General features: G+C 39.3%; 1 protein-coding gene across 2 annotated transcripts in view; it reads right to left on the minus strand.

The window, feature by feature from the left end:
- The window catches only part of LOC104654375 (lanosterol 14-alpha demethylase), a 47,113-nt gene extending 21,645 nt beyond the window's left edge, over positions 1 to 25,468 (minus strand). The window contains exons 1-10 of one of the 2 annotated variants that reach the window (XM_010353535.2): positions 23,943 to 25,468; positions 21,542 to 21,640; positions 18,603 to 18,779; positions 16,919 to 17,045; positions 15,660 to 15,834; positions 13,147 to 13,266; positions 12,536 to 12,731; positions 8,086 to 8,181; positions 6,612 to 6,780; positions 1,686 to 3,362 (exon numbers count right to left, since the gene is read on the minus strand). In XM_010353535.2, the coding sequence (XP_010351837.1) occupies positions 3,184 to 3,362; positions 6,612 to 6,780; positions 8,086 to 8,181; positions 12,536 to 12,731; positions 13,147 to 13,266; positions 15,660 to 15,834; positions 16,919 to 17,045; positions 18,603 to 18,779; positions 21,542 to 21,640; positions 23,943 to 24,131 (1,527 nt within the window). In that variant the 5' untranslated portion in view covers positions 24,132 to 25,468 and the 3' untranslated portion in view covers positions 1,686 to 3,183. Of the gene's footprint in view, positions 1 to 1,685; positions 3,363 to 6,611; positions 6,781 to 8,085; positions 8,182 to 12,535; positions 12,732 to 13,146; positions 13,267 to 15,659; positions 15,835 to 16,918; positions 17,046 to 18,602; positions 18,780 to 21,541; positions 21,641 to 23,942 lie in introns of those variants that run through there. The other variant, XM_010353536.2, reaches the window with a different exon arrangement.
- Between the last annotated feature and the right edge of the window lie 1,161 nt (positions 25,469 to 26,629).

Consider the following 26,629-nt stretch of genomic DNA (forward strand, 5'->3'; position numbering starts at 1 on the left):
TCAAATATGTAGGAGTGAGAGATTCAGAGAAAGTTGTCCTAACTTAGAGTTAATACCGTTGAAAAGTTTTCCATGTGTCTTTGTATCAACTTTACATCTACATACAGTTAGTGTTACTTGTTTCCAAAGAAGTGTTCTCACAAATCCATGGCCCACTAAAAAGATGAATAAATCATTAACTCAAAAGATCTTAATCACATTGCAGCAGAATTAAACAGTATCCCTGTTCAAGCCAAATTCAGACTGGGAGGCTGTCACAGAGATAATACAAATCACAATGTTATTTCTCATCTGGAGTCCTCCCCAATAACATGGCAACTCACTAAAAACAGCAAGAGGACTAGTATTTGATGCTTACATCCGGAGGATTTTGTCTTATTATTTGATGTTCCATGATTTATACCAACACAAACAGGCATGGTAGAAAGTTGTACAGTCTTGAACATTTCTAATTTCAGTCGTCCCTCAGCATGTGTGGGGGATTCGTTCCAGGATGCCCCGTGGATACTACAGTCCACGAATGCTTAAGTCTCTTATAAAACAATGTGCTATTTGCAAATAATCTACACATATCCTCCTGTGTACTTCACATCATCTCCAGATTATTTGATACCTAATACAATGTGAACGTTATGTAAATAGTTGCTACTACTGTATTTTTTTTTATTGTTGTGGGGTTTTATTTTTAATATTTTAAACCTGCAGTTGGTTGAATCAGAGTATGCAGAACCCACAAATACAAGGGGCCAACTATACTTAAATTTTCCACATTAGAAGCTGGGTTCCAATAAGAGGAATTCTAGAAATAGCAAACATACGCTAAAGCAGTTAGTTGAAGGGGCAGGTTGTGGGTAAAAACCTTTTTCAGCTAAGCATGGTTTGCCATTCAAGGCCATTCTGCTCTAGGAGACAGTGGAGAAAAAAAACACCGACAAATGATCTGATCAAGCTGAGTTTACTGCCACTGTTTGACCACCAAGCCTCCTTATGATATTAGGCCTCTGAAGTCACACTTGTTTATGCACCTCAATAATTAGTCTGTGATTGGCTGGGCGCGGTAGCTCAAGCCTGTAATCCCAGCACTTTGGGAGGCCGAGACAGGTGGATCACGAGGTCAGGAGATCGAGAGGATCACGAGGTCAGGAGATCGAGACCATCCTGGCTAACACAGTGAAACCCCGTCTCTACTAAAAAAAAAAATGCAAAAAACTAGCCGGGCGAGGTGGCGGGCGCCTGTAGTCCCAGCTACTTCGGAGGCTGAGGCAGGAGAATGGCGTGAACCCGGGAGGCGGAGCTTGCAGTGAGCTGAGATCCGGCCACTGCACTCCAGCCTGGGCGACAGAGCGAGACTCCCTCTCAACCACAACAAAAAATAATAATTAGTCTGTGATTAAAAATGAAATCTGTTAAGTCTAAAACTATTCACTAAACATTAGCCTTATCTCGGGTTCGTAACTAGATACTTCAAGAAATCTGTAACATCTGTAATATGAAAATATCTGAGATTTCTATTGACAAAATCATGGATACTGCTAATGCTGCCCAAATTCATAAATGAAATAAATACTACATTGCAGTTAGAAATTAGTGCAAATAAAGATGTAATTTTTCCCTCACTCAAGTTCCTGGATTCCCTAACTCTGCTCACTGAAGCACATACTTTACAATTCATGAATACAGACTACATTTTTTCAAAGAGAATTTTAATGTGAAAAATTAGCAGAGATTCTGCCTTCACAATTAAAGTTTAACATGAGTCTTCCAGCCTTTTAAAAAGAACTGTAATATACATAAAGGAAAATATTTTGGCATCATCTAGTGAAAACAGATGATGTATTTTTTCAGCCATCTCATATAGTTAGGCCTGGAGTTATAATTTAAGATAAGTTGACTCCTAAACAGAATGTGCTTTACAGAATGTGACCAATTATATTACTCCCAAGGACCTTGTTTCAGATTATCTTAAAGCCAGAGTTCACTGATCTCACATTTTTAAAAGAAAAAAGTTTAACTGTTTTAATCAACACAAGTAGTAACAAACATCCCTAACTGGATTCTAGAGAGGAAGCAGGGAAGGCCAGGCATGGTGGCTCACACCTGTAATCCCAGCACTTTGGGAGGCTGAGGCGGGTGGATCACGAGGTCAGGAGTTCAAGACCAGCCTGGCTAACATAGTGAAACCTCCGTCTCTACTAAAAATACAAAAAAATTAGCCAGGCATGGTGGTAGGCGCCTGTAATCCCAACTACTTGGAGGCTGAGGCAGAGATTTGCTTGAACCTGGGAGGCGGAGGATCCAATGAGCCGAGATCATGCCACTGCACTCCAGCCTGGGCAACAGAGCTAGACTCCATCTCAAAAAAAAAAAAAGAGAGGAAGCAGGGAACATGTGAGCCAAAACAATTATCCCCTAAGGACTTGACTTTGGACTTCCACATAAATGTGACCTTGTAGAATTAGATACATACTTATCAGGTAAATATGTAATTATTTAGTAATTAGATCAAGATACACGAGCAGTCTTTAGCATTAATAATTACATTATTTTTAAGAAATCTTATCAAATATGGTCCTAGATCTCTTAATTTCCTATATGCAGTGATTTTAGTTAAAATTCCAAAGGATTTATTTTTCTATAACATCTCCATTTCTGAATATCATCATACTAAAACAGTTAGTATTCTCTTATTCAAGGCTTTAGATGTTCGATTATTCCCTCTTCCATCCTCACACACACAATAATTGCCCAGATAAATAATAACCTGTGGTTTCCAAGTATCTCACTGGGATTTTTATTCTTTATACCTTGCAGGGCTAGTCCAAGGTTTGAATACCCTGAACTTATTTGGCAAGAGCTATGAGTACTCTTAAAATTACTACCTGGAAATTATATTATTTAGAATCTGCCAATTACCTAGATCCCCCCCTGAACAATTGTTTTACTAATGAACTTCCTGAAAGCACATGTATAAGTACCATAACTATTAGAAAATGTTTCAAATGCTATTATACTTGATAGAACCATTCAGTTAACAAAATACTAAATCATAAGTTAAACTGGCTTTTAGAATTACACACTCAAAAATACAGTACACTAAAAGAGTTGTTTTGTACACTTCATTCTCTTGGAACGCCTTTGTGGCTTACAGTGACGATCACATATATTAGTTCCTGGCAACCTTTTTCATTTTGATCTTCGTTTGTAACGAATAACTGGGTTTTCAGGGGTGTGAATCATAGTTGTATAATTCACGGTGGGAAAGTATCCATCAATGAGATCAAATTCATATAAACGAAGCATAGTGGACCAAATTGTCTTAATTTGAACATAGGCAAAATTTTCCCCAATACAACGATGACGCCCTAAAAAAAAGAAAAAGTTACAAGAATCGGTTTAAATTCTTTCTCATCCTTTTTACCCTGAGGTGATATTTTTTATCTACATTTTAGATAAACAGCAAATGTACAGATAGTATAATAAAAAGATGACATTCTTTTCACATAAAACAGTGTGAATTATTAAAAATTCCAGGAGATTTTCAATATCACATTTTAGGAAAACAGTACTTGACTAATCACATAACTTTTCCAATTACTTTTTCTGAAAACATGTATCTGGGTTAAATATATGGGAAAGTTTGAATCATAAGATGGTAATCTAGTTTGGGAATATAGTAGAATATTCTGTTTCTGTCCCAAGAAAGCCCTAGTTAAAAGTCAATATGAAAACTTTCCAGTCAAAACCTCAAATGTCATTATAAATGATTATGGAAGAAAATGAGATTTAATGAACCCAAAATAATACATATACTAAAAAGTCACATCCACGTAGAAACTGACAAGCTGATTCTAAAATGTATATGCAAATACAAAGGACCTAGGATATCCGAAGCAATCTTGGAAAAAGAACTGAGTTGGAGGACATAAAACTGATTTCAAATCTGACTTCAAGACTAAAGGTAAAACACAGAGTGGTACTGGGTAAGGATCAACAAATAGATAAATGGAACAGAGCAGAGAGCCCAGAACAGAGTATTTTTATGGTTGTTTGATTCTCAATAAAGACACCAAGCCAATGAGGAAAAGAAAGTCTTTTCAACATAAGGTCCAGGAATAACTAGATATTACATGGGAGAAAAATGAAATTCAACTCCTATGTCACACTATAATCAAATATTAATTCAAGAGGGGTCACAAACCATGATGCTAACAGCATAAAGTTTAGTAGAGAAGAACAGGAGAATATCTTCATGACACGGGCTAAGCGAAAATTTCAAGACAGGGCCAGAAAGCAATAACGATTTAAAAGACTGATAAATTAGACTTAACTAAAGATTATTCATTTGTCAAAACTCAATGAATGTTGACTTAAGATTTGGGCATTTCATTGCAAGATTTTTCATCAAAAGAAAAAACCTAAACTGATACTGAGTGCTTAGCACAGTGCTTGCTTGGCCCATACTGTACTTATTTCTAGGAGTGACATTTAAGATGAGCATTTACAAGTTGGTCCATATTTCAAATATAACAACTAAAGAGAAGCTTGGCTTACAGGAAGAATAGTCAAAGGATTTAATCACAACAAGCAAGAAGTATCCTAACTGAATCAACAAAAGAGTAGATGAATTCTGATGATTCACAAAATGTAGTATTATGAAAATGAATGAACTATATGCACCAACATAAATAAACAGCACAATTACAAAGTAAAAGAATGAGTAAAGAAATTAGAGACATGTAATGTGATATTTAACAAGATTAATGTGAGATCATATATCCCCCCACAAATTCAAGTCCATCCAGAACCTTACAATGTGACCTTAATTGGAAAATAGGATCTTTATATATGTAATTATTTAAGATGAGATCACCCTGACTTAGGGTAGGCCTTAGATCCAATGACTGGTGTCCTTATAAGAATGCCATGTGAAGATACAGAGACATGAACAAGAAGAAAGCCTGTTGAAGATGGGTAGTAATTGGAACGATGTAGTTACAAGCCAAGGATTGCCAAAAGCCACTAGAAGCTACAAAGATGCAAGGAAGGATTCTCCTGTAGAACCTTGAGGAGGCGCATGGTCCTGCCAATACCTTGATTTCACACTTTCAGCCTCCAAAACTGTGAGAGAATAAATTTCTATTGTTTTAAGCCACCCATGTTGTGGTAATTAGTTACAGAAGCCCTAGGAAACTAACACAAAGATTGAAAAAAAGATTGAGGAGACATTATATCTGTATTCAAATCTCCCATACAATATAAGTTCAGAGACTATGGTTAGGACCAACTATAAATGGGATGTTAAAAGGAAACAGATTTCAGCTTTAATATAAGGCTCTAAAAATGACAGCTGTCCAAAAATGGAATGAGCTATCATATAAGGTAACTGAATAACCCACAACCCATTTCTAGTAAAGTTCAAGTGGAAACCAGATAATTACTAGTTTAGAAATGATTCATCTTTGGGGCAGAATTTGGGCTACAGAACTAACGCTCTTCCCATCTGTTAACAATCTGATTCTTTGGCCAGGTGGCGTGGCTCATGCCTGTAATCCCAGCACTTTGGGAGGCTGGGGTGGGCAGATCGCTTCAGGCCAGGAATTCGAGACCAGCCTGACCAACATGGCGAAACCCAGTCTCTTTACTAAAAGTACAAAAATTAGCTGAGCATGGTGGTTACACAACTGTAATCCCAGCTACTCAGGAGGCTAAGGCACGAGAATTACTTGAACCCAGAGGTGGAGGTTGTAGTGAGCTGAGAGATTGCACCACTGCACTCTAGCCTGGGTGACAAGCAAGACTCTCAAACAAACAAACAAAAAAAACTATGATTCTTTTATATATTGTGTTATATACCACAGTATTAAATTTATTACATAAAGTTAAGATATGAAGTTCCTAAAGGACTTTATACTTTCCTTTATACATGGAAAATGTGTGACCAATGACAAGTCATCTGTCATTTAAATGATCCCTTTGGAAAGACTCAAGTCAGAGAATATAGTTTAATCAGTACAGAGAACCAATGGATAGAAAAATTACTGGAGAAACAAGGGTATACCTAAATTATTTTAGGATCTTATTGAAAATGAAATTTGCAAGCCTACACACAACCTGCCCAGATTCAAAGACCATTTTCTCATAAGGATATTCACAGAGAGCAAAAATGTTGACTAACAATCCAGAAAAGCTTTAATTTTAAAAGACTGCCTTTGCTTTTTTGTGAAATACTAGTAATCTCTTATATTTAACTTAAATTAATTCCCTGAATGGTGTGCTGACTCCAATGGTTCTTTAAAAGAAAAATCCACAAAGAGCTTTAAATACTATTGTAAGGGAAAACAAGGGTGGACTATAAAAATTAGACCTAATAAAACCAGACAGGTTAGGAAGTAATGAAGCACTATATAAGGATTCATTGAACAATTCCATTTAGTACAAAGGAAATATTTTTCTCCAACTTATAAAGATTCTTCTCCCATAAAAGTTTGCAAAAATGTCCCTAATGAGGAAAGGGAGAGATAATTTGTAAACACAATTCATATGGAATATTGTGACAGAGACAATTATGTTATCAGAACAAACATTTCCAATATAAAATATAATCATCTCACCAGCTCCAAATGGCACATAGGCAAACTTTTCCCCTGATGCTGGATTATCCTGTAAGTAGCGATCAGGATTAAAGTCCAGGCGTTCTACCCATGAGTCTTTAAGTCTTTGATTGACAGTGGGAGAAACACACACCTGATGTCCTGGAGGAATGGTATACCCTGCCACAGTCTATAAACAAAAGCCACACATTTCATTAGAGAATTTTAAAATGTGCTCCCAAATAATCAGATAATTGTGTAACAAAGCATGAGTATACATGGATACTCAGATGCTCCTTGACTTATGATAGGTTTACATCCTGATAAATCCATCATAAAGTCAAAAAATTGTAAGTTGAATCACCATAAATCAAGAACCATCTGTACATATATTTAAAAACTGGCTAGATAATAGGCAAACTAAAAATTATTTTAACTCAAGATGATTTCCAGTGAGCCAGCGTTAGGTTGGAAGTACACAGTACACAAATCAAACCCATAATGCCTTGGAGGTAGGATTTGAATTTCAGAGAGACTTTCACTATCCAATTTGTACACTTCATACTAACAATTTTTTACAACAAAATGTTATTTTTAAAACCAAGAAAAATATGTACTTTCATTTTTAAAACCCCAATTGTTAAAGAAAAATGCAGAGCATGATTAGCATTAAATATTAGCATGTAGGCCGGGGGCGGTGGCTCACGCCTGTAATCCCAGCATTTTGGGAGCCCAAGGCGGGTGGATCACCTGAGGTCAGGAGTTTGAGACCAGCCTGACCAAAATGGAGAAATCCTGTCTCCACTAAAAATACAAAAAATCAGCCAGGTGTGGTGGCATGCCCCTGTAATCTCAGCTACTCGGGAGGCTGAGGCAGGAGAATGGCTTGAACCCAGGAGGCGGAGGTTGTGGTAAGCTGAGATTGCGCCATTGCACTCCAGCCTGGGCAACGAGAGAAACCCCATCTTTAAAAAAAAAAAAAAAAAAAGATTAGCATGTATTCTATCTACAATTATGTTAAAAAATATGTTTTTAGAATATATAAAACTGAAGTTAGGTAGAAATGATTATTCTACTTTTTTAATTAAAAAAAAAATCTATTTTATGCTACTCTACTTCCTCTTTTCCTTTTTTTTGAGACAAGGTCTTGCTCTGTTGCCCAGGCAGCAGTGCAGTGGTGTGATCATGGATCACTGCAGTTTCAACCTCCCAGGCTCAAGCAATCTACCCACATCAGCCTCCTGAGTAGCTGGGACCACAAGCATGTGCAATTCTGGCCAGCTAATTTTTAGAAAAAAATTTGTAGAGATGAGGTCGGTCTCACTATGTTGGTCTCAAACCAGGCTGGTCTCAAATTCTGGCCTCAAGTGATCCTCCCACCTCAGCCTCCCAACATATTGAGATTACAGGTGTGAACCACCACACCCAGCTATTTCCTCTTTTTGATAAATAAAAACCGGGGGTATAGAGGGGAAGATGTAGCCAAGATACTCACCTGAGGAGTTCTGGCCATTCTCATCATGATCATTATAGGAGGTCTAAGTCTTAATGTTTCTTTTATACAGCGATCAAGTAAATTTAGATCCTTGAGCTAAAATGAGAAAGCATTTCCTGATTGTTATAAATAACATACTTCAACAGTATAAAAAATTAGTTTAACGTCTTGGTTAGTACAAGACAGCTTGCATTCCAGCTAAAAGTACAGAGGTAACTGGTTCAGGATGGCTGGGATTATCATGCTCTACCACTGTCCAAGGTGAAAAAGGAGGGCAAGGTAACAGAAAGAAAGGCGATCCGCCCTGAAGAATGAAGTAAGAACCTACAAAATTCACTCCTCCAAAAAATGAAAACAGTAGCAAAAATCTCAATGTCAACTTTTTCAAAATTCTGGAAGATTAACCAAAGGCTTGCAACAATGTAAGGAGAGTTAATTCAAGAAAAATAAATCTGAATCTTGGTAAGAAGAGTAAGCTTTGTGGTAGTGGAAGTTGTATTTCTCTCATCCTCCTCTCCCCAAATCCATGGTAGCCCCAGAAACCAATAGCATGGCAACTATAGCAGCTGTGAAAGCCAGAAGCCTAACAAGTATAAAAGGAGCCAGAGCAAATTTTCCAAAAATAATTAGCAAAAATTGTTTAACACTGAAGGCACCAGAGATGGTGATATCAATTGGTGCTAAGAGACAGAACAAGAAGTTTAAAAGGGAAAACTGGAGAATAAGATGTCCACAGGAGACTTTGAAAAGTTCCAACATAAGAGGATCTTGAAGGCCACACATATGTATAAGACCATGCACATGCCCAGGTAAGATCTAAGAGGCTGTAATCTTTTACCTCTGGCTGACCTGTGTAGACAGGTAGTGAAGGCAGACTTGTAACTGCCTGTTGGAGTGTTAATAACATCCCCTAACACACAAACACACAGCCTTTCAGCAAAAGCTAGGAGACTGGCTGTTCAAAGCACCTCAGTAAATCTCTGTCCAAATATCAGATGCCCACTAAAGTAAGTAAGCAGAGATTTCAAAGACTTCACTAAACAAAGAATGACATAATTAATCCAGGAAAGGCAGTAAACAAACAGCAGCAGCAGTAACAATAACAAAAAGCCAGCAACAATAAACCCAGGGAGGAGAGCATCTGATTTCCCCAGTTACATTATTTTAAATGTAGTTTTCAACAAAAGCTTACAAAAAACACACCAAAACAGGAAAGTATGGCCAGTGCATAGAAAAAGAAAGCAGTTTAATAGAAACGAAGAAGCCCAGATATTGGACTTACTAGATAATGATTTAAATCAGCTATTATAAATGGGTTCAAAGAATTATAGTAAAATATGCCTAGTTATCGCTAGTAAAATAGAGAATATCAACAATTTTTTTTTTAGAAAACCAAATAGAAATTCAAGAACTGAGAAGTATGAGAACTGAAATGAAAAATTCACCTGAGGGAATCAACAGCAGATTTGAACTGGCAGAAGAAAGAATAACATCAAAATAATAATAATAATAATAAAATATTTAAGAATACATTTAATAAGAGAAGTTTAAACATTGTGCACCAAAAACTGCAAAACACTGTTGAAAGAAATTAAAGAACTAAAATAATAGAAAGACATCCCATGTTCATAGATGTAAAGACTGAAATTGTTAAGATAGCAATGCTCCCAAATTAACATAGCAATACAATGCAAACATTGTCAAAAATCTCAGTTAGCTTCTTTGCAGAAATTGACACACTGACCCCAAAATTCATATGGAAATTAAAGGGACTAGAGTAGATAAACAGCCTTGAAAAGGACAAAGTCAGAGGACTCACACTCCCGAATTCAAAACTTATTACAAAACTACTGTAATGGCACCAGATTAAACATATCAATGGAATAGAACTGAGTCCAGAAATAAAGCCTTAAATTTATGGTCAAGAGGCTTTTTAAAACATATTTTTTTTTTTTACAGACAGGGTCTCACTATGTTGCCCAGGCTGGACCCCAAGTCCTGGGCTCAAGTGACCTTCCCATCTCAGCTTCTCAGTAGCTGAGAATACAGGCATGTGCCACTGCGCCTGGCTATAATAGAATTTTTTACAAAGACAATTCAACGCAGAAAAAATAGTCTTTTCAACAAACAGTGTGGGACAACTGGATAACCACATGCAAAAGAATGATAACCTCACACCATATACATAAATTAATTCAAAACCAATCAAAGACCTAAATGTAAGACATGAAACTACAAAACACTAAGAAGAATACACAGAAATAAATCTTCATACACTTTGATTAGGTACTGGTTTCTCCGACACCAAAAGCACATTAAAAAAAAAATACATGAACTCTTACAACTCAATAATAAAAAGACAACTCATTTTAAAAATGGGAACAGGATGTGAGCAGACATTTCTCCAGAGAAGATATACCAAAGCCAAAGAGCACATCATAAGACATTCAGCATCACTAGTCACCAGGAAAATGAAAAATCAAAACAAAATACCAACTGGGCACGGTGGTTCACGCCTGTAATCCCAGCACTTTGGGAGGCCAAGGCAGGCGCATGACTTGAGGTCAGGAGTTCGAGACCAGCCTAGCCAATATGGTGAAACCTCATCTCTACTAAAAATACAAAAATTAGCCAGGTGTGGTGGTGTGCACCCAGCTACTTGGGAGGCTGAGGCAGGAAAATAGCTTGAACCCGGGAAGCTGAGGTTGCAGTGAGCCAAGATGGTGCCATTGCACTCAAGTCTGGGCATCTCACCAAGACTCTTGTCTCAAAAAAACAAAAACAAACAAAAAAAAGTACCACTTCACACCTACTATAACAAAAAAATCAAGTTAACAAGTTTGGTGAGGGGGTGAAGTCAGGACCAACATACACTGTTTATTGAGATTTGAAAGTGGTGCAGCCACTTTTAAAAACAGTGTGGCAGTTCTTCAAAGTTATCTTATGACCCAGCAATTCTACTCCTAGGTATGACCCCCACAAAATTGAAAATACATGTCCACATAAAATCAGTATACAAATACAAATATACAGTATACAAAAAATGTTTAGAGCGGCATTATTCATAATAATTTAAAAGGTGGAAACAACCCAAATGTCCATCAACTGATGAATAAACAAAATGTGGTATATCCATATAATGAAGTATTATTGGTAATAACAAAGACTGAAGTAATGATACATGCTACAACATGGATGAACCCTGGTAACATGCTAAGTGAAACAAGCTAGTCACAAAAGACTACATATTGTATGATCCCATTTATATGAAATATCCAGAATAGGCAAACTCATAGAGGCAAAAAGAGATTAATGGTTGCCAGGGGCAGGAGTCAGGAAGAATGAAGCATGTCTGCTAATGGGTACTGGCTCTCTTTTGGGAGTGACGTAAATGTTCTAAAATTAAATTATGATGATGGTTTCCCAACTCTGAATATGCTAAAAACCACAAAGTGTAGATTTTAAATGGATGGATTTATGGTATGTAAATATATCAATTAAGCTGTTATTTTAAAAGTTACTAAAAACAAGAATGAGTGTTGAGATATCAATACTGAGCTTACAGAAATAAAAGGGATTATGAGAATACTATGAACAACTGTATGCCAACAAATTAGGTAACCTAGATGAAATGGACAAATTCCTAGAGATATAAACTACTGAAACTGACATAAGAAGAAATGGAATATCTGAATAAATCTGTCACAAATAAATTGAATTAGTGAGTAAAGTCTTCCCAGAAAGAAAAGCACAGACCTAGATGATTTCACTGACTTTTAGCAAATATGTAAAAAAAAGGACTGACACCAATCATCCACAAACTCTTCCAAAAATCAGAAGAAAAAAAGAATACTTCCAAATTCATTCTATGAGACCAGAATGATCCTGATATCAAAACCAGCCAAAGACATCACAGTGAAACTAGAGATCAATATCCCTTATGAATATGGATGCAAAAATCCTCAACAAAACACCAGCAAACTGAATGCAGTAACATATAAAAAGAACTATGCACCATGACAAAGTAGGATTTATCCCAGGAATACAATTAACATCTGAAAATCAGTGTAATACACCATATTAATATAGGACCAAAAACACAAAAGATAACAGGAAGATGATATCAACAAGGTTTGCTTCCGAGATGGAATGTCAGGTTGTGCAGTGAGTTGTCCTCTCTTCCTTTCCACCCCAGCAAGCTGCATATAGTGTTTGTAAATATCTAGTCCTCATTACTACTATTACTACTTTTAGAAGTCTCTGCTCATGTTATGGCAAGAAGCAGTAACATTAAGATATTTTAGGTAAGGTTATGGGGAATTTGCTAAAAATAGAGAAGCGGATCAGTTTAAGCTATAGTACATAGAAAATCTCAAATTGTCCCTTTCAAAAATTAGCCACAGATACTCAAAGTCATAAGGCAGCAATGAAACTGAAAAATCCAACAAACCTGGTCATAAGTTAAAGGAGGCAGATTCTCTCCACAGACGGTTTTCTGTTCTAAATAACATTTTTCTTGAAGTGTTTTGTCTCTGGCCAAAAAGAAGCCCATCCAAGCACTAGTAGTTGAGGATGTATGCTGCCCTGCCAAGAGTAGTCCAATAAGCATCCCTGCTACTTCATCGTCAGTCAAAGGACGCCCATCCCTAAGGAATGAACCAAACACACAAATTTAACATTTTGGCAGATACATTTCATGCCTCAACCTTTAAATAAAGTGTCATAATGAATACATTTTTCAGGTATAATAGTCTCTTATATTTGACTATCACAAGTCAGAATTTTTTTCTCTTAGGGAAGAGATAGACCAGCACAAAACGATTTCGATTACAAAAGACTCCATTATAGTTCATTAGCAAACTTTTACCATACCCAGTCACTGGGATTACAGTAAGATACAGATGCCGATAGTTTACATCTCAACAATTTAAAAAGTCCAAGGATCGTAGCTACCAACTTATTTTGCCAGCAACACTGTTTTTTAACTGGAAATATTACTTAATTGTGTTTTAATGTGTAATTTCCTGCTTCAGCTTAATATGTTATCTGAATAGCACTTACTTGTATGTAGCATCTAGTAAAGTTTGCAGAATGTCATCAATTTTTTCTTGAGACTGTCTGCGTTTCTGGATTGCCTTATAGAAAATATCCTTGATTTCCCGATGAGCTCTGTCCCTGCGTCTGTAATTAAAAGATAAAGATGATTTTTTTTAAATAAAGAAATAACCTTCTAGGATCAAATTCATTTTGAAAACCAGGACCTAGCATAAAGCACCTTATTTAACCAACTTTAATGACTCTAAAATAATTGACAAAAAAATCAGAACCAGGAACATATTGGAAGTCATGAAAATCTTACATTGTTAAAAATGTCCATAGTCCCTAAGGGCAAGAACTGTGCTTTATTTAACATATATATCTCAGATTCTTAACATATTACCTATGTTCAAACTAAAGGCTTAAACAAGGAAGAAATTCCTTTAGGAGTATTTTCCAGTTCAACAGAAAGTAGAATACTCTTAAATTAACATAAAATTCCAATTTTAATACCAAATCAAGTCAAAGTAGGAGAGTCACTCTGGTTCTTCTATGGAATCTGATTCTACTTTTCACTTTCTAATACAACAGTTTTTTGTAGGGGGTGAAAATACTAGCAGATTCAGAAAACAAACTTGAACTCCTAAATTTTACCTTTAAATAATATGTTCATTATGTAGCAGGTATCATGTTAAGTATTTTACATGAATTACTCACTTTTATCTTCCTGTGAGGTACATACATTAACCTCAAGTTATAGCTAGCTGCATAAGATCACACAGAAAGCAAACATTGGAGCTTGAATTTTAAACTAGGCAATCTGACTCCCAAGTCCCCTCTTAAATCAAGCCTTCTAATAAAAACTCCTACACTGTTTCATTTACAAGACTGTTATTCTGTTATTGAGAATCGACTGAGACCATGTGTACAGAAGAGGTTAGAGCTTAACCATATGAATACAGTCAAACCAGGAAAACATAGGCCTGTTTAAGAAGGTGAATAGAATAATCTGGTTAAATTAGTCGATATGAGTAAAAGAAAGAAAGACTGGGCCAGAATGTAAAGGGCTTAATATAACAAGCTCTGACTTCATCCAAGAGACACAGCAGGTAGAAACAGGCAGGTAGAAATGCACATTTATGGGCCAGGCACTGTGGCTCATGCCTGTAATCCCAGCACTTTGGGAGGCCGAGGCAGGCAGATCATGAGGTCAGGAGATCGAGACCATCCTGGCCAACACAGTGAAACCCCGTCTCTATTAATAATACAAAAAAATTAGCCAGGTGTGGTGGCGGGCACCTGTAGTCCCAGATACTCGGGAAGCTGAGCCAGGAGAATGGCATGAACCCAGGAGGTGGAGCTTGCAGTGAGCCGAGATAGCACCACTGCACTCCAGCCTGGACAACAGAGTGAGACTCCATCTCAAAAAAAAAAAAAAAAAAAGAAATGCACATTTATGGAGAACCCACTATGGGCCCAGGGCTGTGCTGGGTGTTCTAATATAATATATATTAAAACATTTTGAAACTGCAAAGCTACTTGCAATTATAAGGTATGATGAGTTCCAGAGAACTTTAGAGAATCTCTCCTGGCTCTTCCTTTTACTCCCACCCCTCTTCTAATCTGTAACTGGATATAGGGGACAGAAATAGAAGGAAAAGGGACTAGCAATCTATCTCCTCCCATCTGTCACCTAAACACCTAAACACAAATGAATCAACAAAAGTATAGAAAGCCTACTAATACGCAAAACACTAAGCACTAAGCTATAGATCACGTCCTAAAAGCAATATTTCTTTATATCAGAGGCAGTCCCTGTCCTTAAGAAACAGAAAATTAAATAAAGGCACAAATATTCAAAACAAAGAAACTTCACAATAAAATAAAAAGCCACCAAAGATGTCAAACAAGTGCTTAGAGAAGGGCTGTATCACTTTTAGGTATAGTTCAGAGACTTTCCTGAGGATAAGGAATATGTGAGGTAAGCAGGTTTTAAACTAGGCTGGGCTCAGGGGCTCATGCTTATAATCCCAACACTTCGGGAGGCTGAGGCAGATGGATCACCTGAGGTCAGGAGTTCGAAACCAGCCTGGCCAACATGATGAAACCCTGTCTCTACTAAAAATACAAAAATCAGTTGGGCATGGTGGCGCATGCCTGTGGTCCCAGCTCCTCGGGAGGATGAGGCAGGAGAATCGCTTGAACAGAGGAGGCAGAGACTGCAGTGAGCCGAGATCATACCACTGCACTACAGCCAGGGCAACAGAGCAAGACCCCATCTCAAAAACAAAAACATAAATAAAATATTAGACTAGACAGACAATAAGTCACCTTTGTAATAAACTGAAACTTACTTTAAATGAGCTCACTATATAAAGAAAACTTGTCTTGAATTCTTATAGAAGACAGGGGGCTCATAATCTTACCCATTTTGTATGTTTTTCTTGTTTAATTTTTATCTTTGTTAAGGCAAAGCATACCAACACTACAATAATTATACAAAGTTAAATAACCAAGTGTAGTATCTTTATCCATACCTGAAACTAGGCAAAGGCAGCCAACCTGGTAATAGCCAGGCTGCATGGCTGAAACCTCCATCCAAATCTGCATACAGTTGTGCCACCTTTTCATTGAGTTGACTTCTGATTTCCTTTCCATGCAAACAATGGCTAGCTGTTAAAATTATGAGCTCAGAAAGAGCTTCAAACACATCTAGGGAGAAAAAAAGATTATTCTCATTACTATTTCCAAAAAGTGAAAGAAAATTGAGAATAAAAACAGAGCTCAATAACAAACAAGATCCTATTGATATCATCAAAAAAAAGTCTGTAGACAGACATGTGACTATGTACAACTTATAAAGAGGGGCAATAAACCAAACAATAGGAAGTACCCTGTCCCTCTGAACAGCCAAAACAGATCCCAGAAACACATCTCAAAACCTCACTCATGAGCACTTCATCATAAAAAGAATAAATGTGGTTATTTGACTTTCAGGTCACAATAACAAAAGCAGAAAAATGTTATTTATAGTGCATATGACAATAATAAGTTACTTCCCAAGGAACAGTAGCCAAAGATCAGATTATTTCCCAGGTTAAAAGTAGGAAGATCAGGACTAAAATAGAATTGCTAGTCATATACAAAAGAAAACTATAATCACCAATTAGTATATCCCAACACTGGAGACAAATGCACCAAACAAGCATAATTTGATGACATTCAACTCACAAAAATTATCCAATTAATTTCCTGTTAATTCCACATTCACTAAATGAACTTTCAATGATCATTTGGCTTTCCAATTATATTTGTCAATAAAGAGAATATCAGTAAATATTCTGGATTTCTTGCTGCTGTAATTATAAGTCTCACATGCATTATTACACTGGCATTCTAATTTATACATCAATTTCTTATATGATTAGAATATATATCATATCAACTTAAGTACACCAAAAACAAAGATTCTGGACCTCTTCCAGAAGATTCTGGCAAAGGCCAGACCCAGAATGTAGTGACCTGCTGCCCTGGGTCCTGCCGCCCTGTGGGCAGATGTTGCTTCCTACTATGGGCACAGCAATTGCCTCTGAAGGCAATACTTAACTGCAGCCCAGTATAAAAGCTGGATTCTCAGTTACAACTTCATGGTAATCATTACATATCCCTCCCATAAATCCAAGGTAGTTTTACATACACTGTAATTTGTTTTTTATACACTACACATATATATACTCTACTTTTCTATTCACAGAGAAGTAGAAATGTGAAGATAAACAAAAAACATTTTGCTTACTTTTTTCTCCACTTTCTCCCCAACTCTGAAAGTATTCCTTTGTTTCTTTTTCAATTATAGAAACATGCTGTTTAAAGTGGGCAATGTTAAGGCCACTTTTTAACATTTTCTTCTGCTCCAAGAAAACCTTCAAAAAAATTCAAAAAGGGGATACAGCACTAAAACACATTTTTGTTTTATCACAAAATCCATTTAGGTTATTATACCTATGTAACACTAACACAACTAGTGGTTTTAACACTTTGGGCATTTACATTTTAATAGTCTAAAAGAATAAATATATATGACTCTAAATGAATGGAGTCTAAATGAATATCTGAGCAGAGGGATTTTCCAGGGCCCTCTTTTTTGGGCTCAAGGAGAACCATTCATTCCCTCATTCCCCATCACTACAAACAAGATTTAATGTTAACTCTTAACTGCTATAGTAGGATACTGGCTAATGTGTGTTACATTCACAGCCAGAGCCCACACCAAGCTTTGGGGCCAATTGTCTGATTTGTGTTCTATATCAACTTAAAACAATTTCATATTTGGCTTTTGAGGGTAAAACATACACATAGATGTACCCCACACCTGAAGTAGTTGCATTAAAAGAGGACTTCTAAAGTCAGTAATCTCTAAACAGCTCTTATGTTAGAATTTCAGGCAGGAATGGGTAGGTAGGAAGTCCTTTTGATGAAATAACAGGATTGTCTTATAACCCTTTCATATTAAATCCCAATATGCTAAGTTATCACTGATTCCATTATTTATACAGGAAGCCCTTTAATATTGTTTAGCCATGACAGCAACTATAAAACAAAATACCCATTACTTATCAGTTATCCATGGCCTTTCTTCTCACGATTCTTCAGACTTTTTTTTTTTTTTTGAGACGGAGTCTCGCTCTGTCGCCCAGGCTGGAGTGCAGTGGCCGGATCTCAGCTCACTGCAAGCTCCGCCTCCCGGGTTCACGCCATTCTCCTGCCTCAGCCTCCCGAGTAGCTGGGACTACAGGCGCCCGCCACCTCGCCCGGCTAGTTTTTTTGTATTTTTAGTAGAGACGGGGTTTCACCGTGTTAGCCAGGATGGTCTCGATCTCCCGACCTCGTGATCCGCCCGTCTCGGCCTCCCAAAGTGCTGGGATTACAGGCTTGAGCCACCGCGCCCGGCCCTTCTTCAGACTTTTGAACCAAGTAAATAAACCAGTTCTACATTGTATTATATTTTTGTTTGGTTGGTTTCTTTGTCGGTGGATGGGTGTGTGTGTGTGTGGGGGTGGATGGGTGGGTGGGTAGGTAGGTGTGTTTTTTTGTTTTTCAGACAGAGTCTTACTCTGTTGCCAAGGCTAAAGTGCAGTGGTGTGATCTCACTGCACAGCTCACTACAACCTCCACCTCCCAAGTTCAAGCGATTCTCATGCCTCAGCCTCCCAAGTAGCTGGGATTACAGGTATGCACCACCAGCCCCAGCTAATTTTTGTATTTTTAGTAGAGACGGGGTTTCGCCATGTTGACCAGGCTGGTCTCGAACTCCTGACCTCAAGTGATCCACCCACCTCGGCCTCCCAAAGTGCTGGGATTACAGACATAAGCCACCATGCCTGGCTATTTCTACATTTTAAATGTATAATGTCTCACTATTAGCTATAACTACTGAAGTATAGATTTGTCTTTGTTCATGGTATAACAGTGTCACCTACTGGATTAGGCACATCGTATGCAACTCCCTTCCCAAACACAGGTGTTGTCAGGCGACTGTAGACATCTTCTGCATTCAGGTCTTCATTTTTACTATTAAAAAGCAGTGCAGCAGCATCACTCCCCAGAAGGTAAGTAAATGTCTTGCCTACCATGGTAAAACTAAATACAGGTCCATACTAAAAAGAGAAAAGTACACATGGTGATGTTACAAAAAACATGCAACACTAAGACAATAACTTTAAAATCACAAAACAATGCATTATTGAAAAAATAAAAACATATATAAACCTTAAAGCAATTCTTTTCATCTTGCCATACTCCTCATTCCTGTCTTTGTCCAAATTTATAATTATGTTCATTTAGTTGCAAATGTAGTACAAATATAACTGTTAATTATGCTTTTTTCAGTTTATATTGACAATATTTTCTATTGTCTATATAAATATCACAATGTTAATTTACTGACTATTCTTTAATTATTGGACATCAGGGTTTTCTTTAGTTATTACAGCTAATTCTGTGATGAACACCTCTGAAAATACAGACTTTTCTTTTCCTTTGTTTAAAAACAAATTTTACAAGACTAACCAAAGATTTTGACCTTTTCTATAGTACCTGCTATGTGAAGACACTAAAAGTTTATTTATCTATTTTAGCACTATCTCACCTATACTAAATGACTTCATTTTTTTATTTTATATTAATTTGGTTAGATGTTAAATGCTTCCCCTTGCAGTTTTCTGATTATTATTGAAGACTAGACTCTGGGGGTATAATCATGAACAAAAATACTGTCCCCAACTCACCAAGCTTAGTCTATTGGAAAAAATACAAATTAATCAAATAATCACATTAACAAACGTAAAACTGCAAATGTGACAAGTATTCAGAAAGGAAAGCAACTCTGTGATGAGAGAATCTAAAAAAGGGAGACCTAACAGAGGAAAAGACAACTGGGTTCAGACCAGAAGAATGAGGAGTTAGTTTGGTAGCTAAACATACACAAAGGCCCTAAAGGTAAGAGAAAGAGAAAGGAGAAGATGAGAGTTGAGCACAAGGCAGTGCTAGACCTCACAGAGCCTCACAAGCCATTTTAAGGAAGTTTTTAAATGGGTGACAAGAATTTTTCAGAGAAAAAGGAAAGATGCCGTTGAAAGAGAAGTCAACAATACACTGAGAAAACAAATAAAAGTAAAAAGTTCCTAAGACAAAAGAGGGATGGAGAGTTCAGCCTCCAATAAGAGGCAAAATATAGTTGTAATAAAATCAAAGTGGTAGAACACAGTGAACCAGACTGTCTGTGTTCAAATCCCAGCTCCTCCACCTATTTGCTGTATGACTTTGGTCCTGTAGTCAGAGAACTTAATATCTCTGTGTTTAGTTTCTCTCACCTATACAACGGTAATAATAATAATAGCAGTTCTTCACAGAGCTGCTGTCAAATTTTATATACTTGTATATATTTGTATATAAAATTATATACAAATTTTATATACAGGGCAGAGAAGAGTACCTTGGCTTACTTAGCACCTTAATGACTTGTTTTCCACTACTGTTATCGTTAATAAAAGTATAGGCTCAGAAATCAGACCATGTGTAAATCCTGGCTGGCCACTGTCTAGCAGTGAATCCAAGAAGAAATTATATATCCTTTCTGCTTCTCAGTTTCGTCATCTATAAAACAAATATACCTGAAAGGGTTTCTGTGCAGCTTCAGTGAGATGATCTTTGTAAAGCACTAAGTACTGGCATAAAGTAAGTGTTTTATAATTATTACTGTGATAGGAAGAAAAGAGAATAGGATTACTATATAAATACAAGTAGGTTTGCATATTTGAAATTGAGAAAATGAGGAAGTTTCCTTTAAATGGTTTTTAATCATTGTCTCCTAAATCAATGTTTTTAATCATTGTCTCCTAAACAGGAGAAAAAATCATCTGCTTTAATGGAGAGGTAGAAAGATTCAGAAGTTTAGAAAAGTGAAGGTTTGAATTAGTCATTGTAATAAGCAGAAAAGTAGGCCCAATCACAAGAACATAATAGGACTGTGGAGCAGTGTTCAAATATCATTAAGGTAGGCAATCATAAAATCAAGAAGAAACTAATCTGGTGCTGAGGGAGACAATAACTGGCTGCCTCCGAGGGTGACTTCTGCCAGCTGAACACAATGAAAAGATGCAGGGTTTAGGAAATTTAAAGTATAGTATTGGCAAGAGTGTAATGGAAACGACATGCCATGGACCCAAAGTGGAAAAAGGGAAGTGAAGAATGAAGGCTGATGGATCAGGAGAAAGTAAATGGAATGCAAGATCCAACGAGGTCAAAGAATAGTTATAATTTAAGGAGTTGCACAAGCAAACCAGGAGAAGGTATGGTCTAAGAATAGGATATCTAAATTAATACTGTGAAGGTGAAACAGTTAAGAGTGAGAAGTCCAAAGTGAGACGGTGAAGTAAATGGCTTAACTGGCACAGGAAAGCTCATTAGAGAGAAGACAGGCAAAGAATTGAGTAGCTACGCTGTCATGTGAGTCATCCAAGTGGACAGTGAAATCATAGAAGATGTATAGAACAGGTTAGAAAATCCCACAGATGCATGGTAAAGAAAAATGAGGGTTAATTAATATCAATTTTAACAACAATAAGTGAATAGAAAACTCAGAACAGTGGCTTTTAAACCATAGTTGCCAGAACTACAGGGTTCCTCAGTGGTGTCTCAAAGATGACCCCAGGACATGGGAAAAGCTAAAACCATAGGTACCTGTAAGACACCATCTCTTAAACCAGAGCAGTTTCCATTTTGTTTCCCATACTGAAGATACATATACAATTACAATGTTTTTAAATGTTCTGCCACTTTTTAAAAAAAAAAGTTTAAAAAGCACTTCTCTAGTTTTTGTTTGGTTTTTTTTTCCCCTCTAATTATTTGGAAGACTTACCTTCTCATATGCATTTTCTAGAAATTCAACTGGACTTTTCCCAAATGCTATGGCATGCCCAAGGAATGGAATCGGGGAGAAAATGTATGGAGGACTTTTCTACAAGAGAAAAAATAATAAATTCAGTTCTCGCTTCATTTCAAGAGAGAAATCCAGTTTCATTTCATGACCAAACTATTAAACGAAATAGCTATTAAGAGTTTTAAAAAAAAGTTTCCAAAAAAAAAAGGAAGCATCAGAAGTAACTTGAGAACAGCCAAATCGCAAATACCTTAAGAGAGTAGCTATTGTAGAAATGAACAGAAACTCAAAACAAGGTGTAAAATAAACGACTAGATAAACACTAAGGCACTGTAACTTTAAATGATGGACACTGTCCAGAAAATGGCCATTTATTATTGGTGTCTCCAGGCAACTTTTCTAACCATTAATAGCAAAAAACCAAAAAGGTCAAACTACAGTTGTCCTTTGCCATTTGTGGGGAACTGGTTCCAGGACCCCCTCACAGATTTGTATCCAGGGATCCTCAAGTCCCTTATATAAAATGGCAAGGTATTTGCATATAACCTATGCACATCCTCTCATATACCTTAAACCATTTCTATATTATTTACAATACCCTATACAATGTAACAGCTATGTAAATAGTTGTTAAACTGTGTTTTTTAATTTGTATTATTTTTTATTGTTGTGTTATTTTGTATTGGGGTTTTTCCCCCAAGTATTTTAGATCTACACTTGGTTGAATTCCCAAATGTGGAATTCGTGTCCCCAGAGGGCCCACTATATTATTTCTTCACTACTTACTTCTTCTACTACTCACAATTTTAGTCCCAGATACTTGCTTAAAGAAGGTATCAAAAAAAACAAACAGTAACTTGTGGTATAGAAAGGGAAATGTTTAAGAAGCTACATTTATTTCTCAGTAAACAATCCATCTCAGCTTCTCTCACTGCAAGTGAACTAGAGTCACTGATTTTAGAGAGTAGATCAGCTCTAGCAAGAACTCTAGCATTCTTCATAAAAGGTTCTTTAGATGCCACAAAATGAGACCTGCAGATTACAACATTAAGTATCCCGAAAATCAAACTTACAATACTGAAAAAAGGTAATACTCCTCAATTCTCTGGTGGTCTCAAACAGAAAGGAGCCCCACAACGTCACAGTACTCCTCAGCTAACAGAACTATCTTTAAACAGTAAAAGTAACTTTGTCTTCCCAGAGACAAATATCACTTCCTTAAAAATCCCATGTGTAGGAAATAAATAAATAAATAAATAAATATCTCTGTCTTATGCCTGGTATGGTTCAAACAAAAATTATTTTAAAAGCTACTTGGCCAAAAGTTTGTACATTGCATTGTCAGTAAAAGGATAGTTTTCAAAAGCTACTACTTATTGCTGACTGTAAAGGGTGCATCCATCAAATAACATTTAGGAGGTTGAAAGCTAGGTTAATAAAGCTGTTAAATTGGAGAAAATGATTTTTTTTTTTTCTGAGACGGAGTTTCACGCTATCGCCAATGCTGGAGTCCAGTGGCGCGATCTCGGCTTACTGCAACCTCCGCCTCCTGGGTTCAGGCGATTCTCGGGCCTCAGCTTCCCAGGCAGCTGGGACCACAGGCGTGCGCCACCACATTCAGCTAATTTTTGTTTTGTTTTGTTTTTTGCATTTTAGTAGAGATAGTGTTTCACCATATTGGCCTGGCTCGTCTGGAACTCCTGACCTCAGGTGATCCACCCGATGCACCCGCCTCGGCCTCCCAAAGTGCTGGGATTGCAGGCATGAGCCACCGCGTCTGGCCGAGAAACTGTTATATTATTAGCATCGGAGGAAGGCCCTTACCATACTCCAGTCACTCCCACTATCACACTCTACACATCCTCCTTAATATGGGGCACTACTACAGCCCAAAAAACCCTGAACCACACAGGGCAGCCTCCAGGATGACGGGCCAGCTGCCAACAGCATCGCCATCAAGACCCCCACCAAGGGCCCCAACGACCACAGGGTCGTTCAAACCCACAGCCGCCAATCCAGCCACCGCCACTAGGAGCACCACTGCCGCGGTCAGTACAGCCACCGCTACAACCACAAATGCCGCAACCACGACCCCGTCCAGGATCAGATACACAGCCGGGGAGGCCAGCAACGCCTCCCATCACAAGGTAACGGCGGGCGCCACAGCCGGCGCCACCAGCAGCAGTGCCGCCGCCGCAGCCACTACTCCAGCCACCAGCGCGCCTGCCACCACAGCCACGCCAAGCATGGCTGCAGTCGCCCCCAGGTGCCTTCCAGCCAGAGCACTGAGCCAGTAGGGGCCACGAAGCCGCCCACGCCAGCCCTTCGGCCGCCTCAGCTGCGGCGCGCGCCCCACTCGGACCCTAAAGAATGTACGTACCGCCCCTGCGGGCAGCTGGACCAGGTGGCCGGCTGCGAGACGGAACAGGTAGACCAAGCTGAGGGTGAAGGCGCAGGCGATCAGCAGCATGGACAGAAGGTTGCCGCCTGTCACCTTCTCCATCGCCTGGCCCAGCACCGACCCACCCGCCTGCAGCAAGCCCAGCAACATCCCGGCCGCCGCCGCCATTTCACTCTGCCGAAGACACTGAAGGCCGAGGTCGCCACCGCTCCTCCTAATGGACGGAGCGAGAGAAGCTGGCAAATGGTCGTCCAAGGCGGCCCCGGCCCCCAGGTTTCCTACTAAACCCAGCCCCACCCCTCGGGTCCCACGCGCGCCACCTCGTGCGTCACAGAATGGGGCGGGATGTTCCGCTGGCCACGCCCCTTAAATAACGCTCTGTGAAGCCGTGGTCTTCTTGCGCGGGATAGGGGACCTGAGGAAGCGGGCTGCGCCTGTGGCACAGTGGTACGGGAACGGAAGAGAACTTAGCTGAAGAGGCGATCAATCCCTGAGAATCGCGGGCGACCCGTTTTTGTATGCCCGGGTGCGGCGCACCAGGACACGGCGTTGAAGGCACTGAGCGGAGGGATCTCAGGGCGAGTTCGACCGGCTACGGCGCTCTCTGTGATTGCACCGCGAGCGCCTGAGGTGATCTCGGCCTACATCGCGTCAGCCGGGCCTGTGGCGTGAGCACCGCCCCCTGTCCGGGCGCGGGGAACTGTGACACCTCGAACTGTGGCACCTCACCCTGCTCCGGGGCCACGTCCTGGGGACTCCGACAGCTCCAAATAAGCCCTCAGGGGCTGGGGTTGTGAAAAGCGAGATCGTGAAGACACCGGCCTTATACCGAAGGGTGGGACGGTGAGGTCAGCCCCGTCCCACTCCTACTAAAATCAACCTGACAGGTATTAATATGCCACCATAAAGTTAACAAAAGTTGGTGATTAAGTATGCTAGGTTTTACGGAAACAGATTTTCCAAAATAAATGTAGATGCTGTAGGACGTCGCGAGCCATTTGAGGCAGCATTCCCCAAGGACGGCACTTACTCTGAAGGTTTAGCGGCCAGAAAGATTCTGAAGCTGAGTTCTGTCCTGCCGTCACAACCTTCGCTCCTATGGCTTCACAGAAGCGTCTCCCATGACTACCAAATTTAACTCCTTCCAGAATCACCCACGGGAGCACCTGACCAGATTTATTTAATCAATGTTAAGAACTAGGTTTTGTGCTCAGCTACGGGATAGAGCAGCGAATGAGACAAAACTGCAAGGCCCTGGGGGAATGATTAGGAATAGCCAGTGAAAGGAAAATTAATGAATTGTATATTAATCAAGAAGTATATCCTTTCCCTTGAGGTAGAATGTAATATATCACCCCCCCACCCCCACCCCCCGAAGCCTGGGTTAAGAGAGAACATTAACTGCTTATTTCTCCTCTATGCACGGAGAGTCATATCTGTGTTCCATCGTTTCACATTCCTTGAGGCACAGCGAGTTCTTGCTTCCCTCCCTAGCGCTGCTGTAAAGTCACAAAACTGTTAAGCGTTACAAAAGCAGGTATTCCCAAGGATGTAAGGTGTAACAAATGTAAAACAGTAACTGCCTTTGTTCTTGCTTCTGCAAGTACACTTCCTGCAGCACGTAACTCCCGCCACAAACTGCTTAAAAGGTGATTGATCCCTTTATTCGGGGCTCAGACTTTGTGGACCCTAGTCCGACTGAGCCGGTGATCACCTTAATAATAAAGGCTCTCCTGAACTCTGCTCGGTCTCTTCCGTCTATGATTTATCCCGCAACACTAGTTGCCTGCGGAACACCTCTACCTAGAGAGCTAACACTCATCTCCGGTCAGTAAATCCAAAACTAAACCCGTTGTCTCCTCCTACCAACCTGTCCCTCCTATAATGCCTGTGATTAAAAGGCATCGCTGTGGCTGGGCGCGGTGGCTCACGCCTGTAATCCCAGCACTTTGGGAGGCCCAGGCGGGCGGATCACGAGGTCAGGAGATCGAGACCACGGTGAAACCCCCTCTCTACTAAAAATACAAAAAAATTAGCCGGGCGCGGTGGCGGGCGCCTGTAGTAGTCCCAGCTACTCAGGAGGCTGAGGCAGGAGAATGGCGTGAACCCGGGAGGCGGAGCTTGCAGTGAGCCCAGATTGCGCCACTGCACTCCAGCCTGGGCGTGTAGTAGTCCCAGCTACTCAGGAGGCTGAGGCAGGAGAATGGCGTGAACCCGGGAGGCGGAGCTTGCAGTGAGCCCAGATTGCGCCACTGCACTCCAGCCTGGGCGACAGAGCAAGACTCCGTCTCAAAAAGGAAAAAAAAAAGGCATCACTGTGCACACTGTTGCCCTCCTCCATGCTTCATCTAATCAGTCATCAGATCATATAATTCTACCGTCTTAAAAGTTGCATCCTTCCGGACGGACACGGTGGTTCACACCTGTAATCCCTGCACTTTGGGGGGCTGAGGGGAGTGGATCACCCGAGGTCAGGAGTTCAAGACCAGCCTGGCCAACATGATGAAACCTCGTCTCTACTAAAAATACAAAATATTAGCTGGGCATGGTGGTGGGCACCTTTCATCCCAGCTACTCAGGAGGCTGAGGCAGGAGAATCGCTTGAACCCGGGAGGCAAAGGTTGCAGTGAGCTGAGATCACGTCACTGTACTCCAGCCTGGGCAAC

The sequence above is a fragment of the Rhinopithecus roxellana genome, chromosome 6 (genome assembly GCF_007565055.1).
Source record: "Rhinopithecus roxellana isolate Shanxi Qingling chromosome 6, ASM756505v1, whole genome shotgun sequence".
Classification (NCBI taxonomy): Eukaryota; Metazoa; Chordata; class Mammalia; order Primates; family Cercopithecidae; genus Rhinopithecus; species Rhinopithecus roxellana.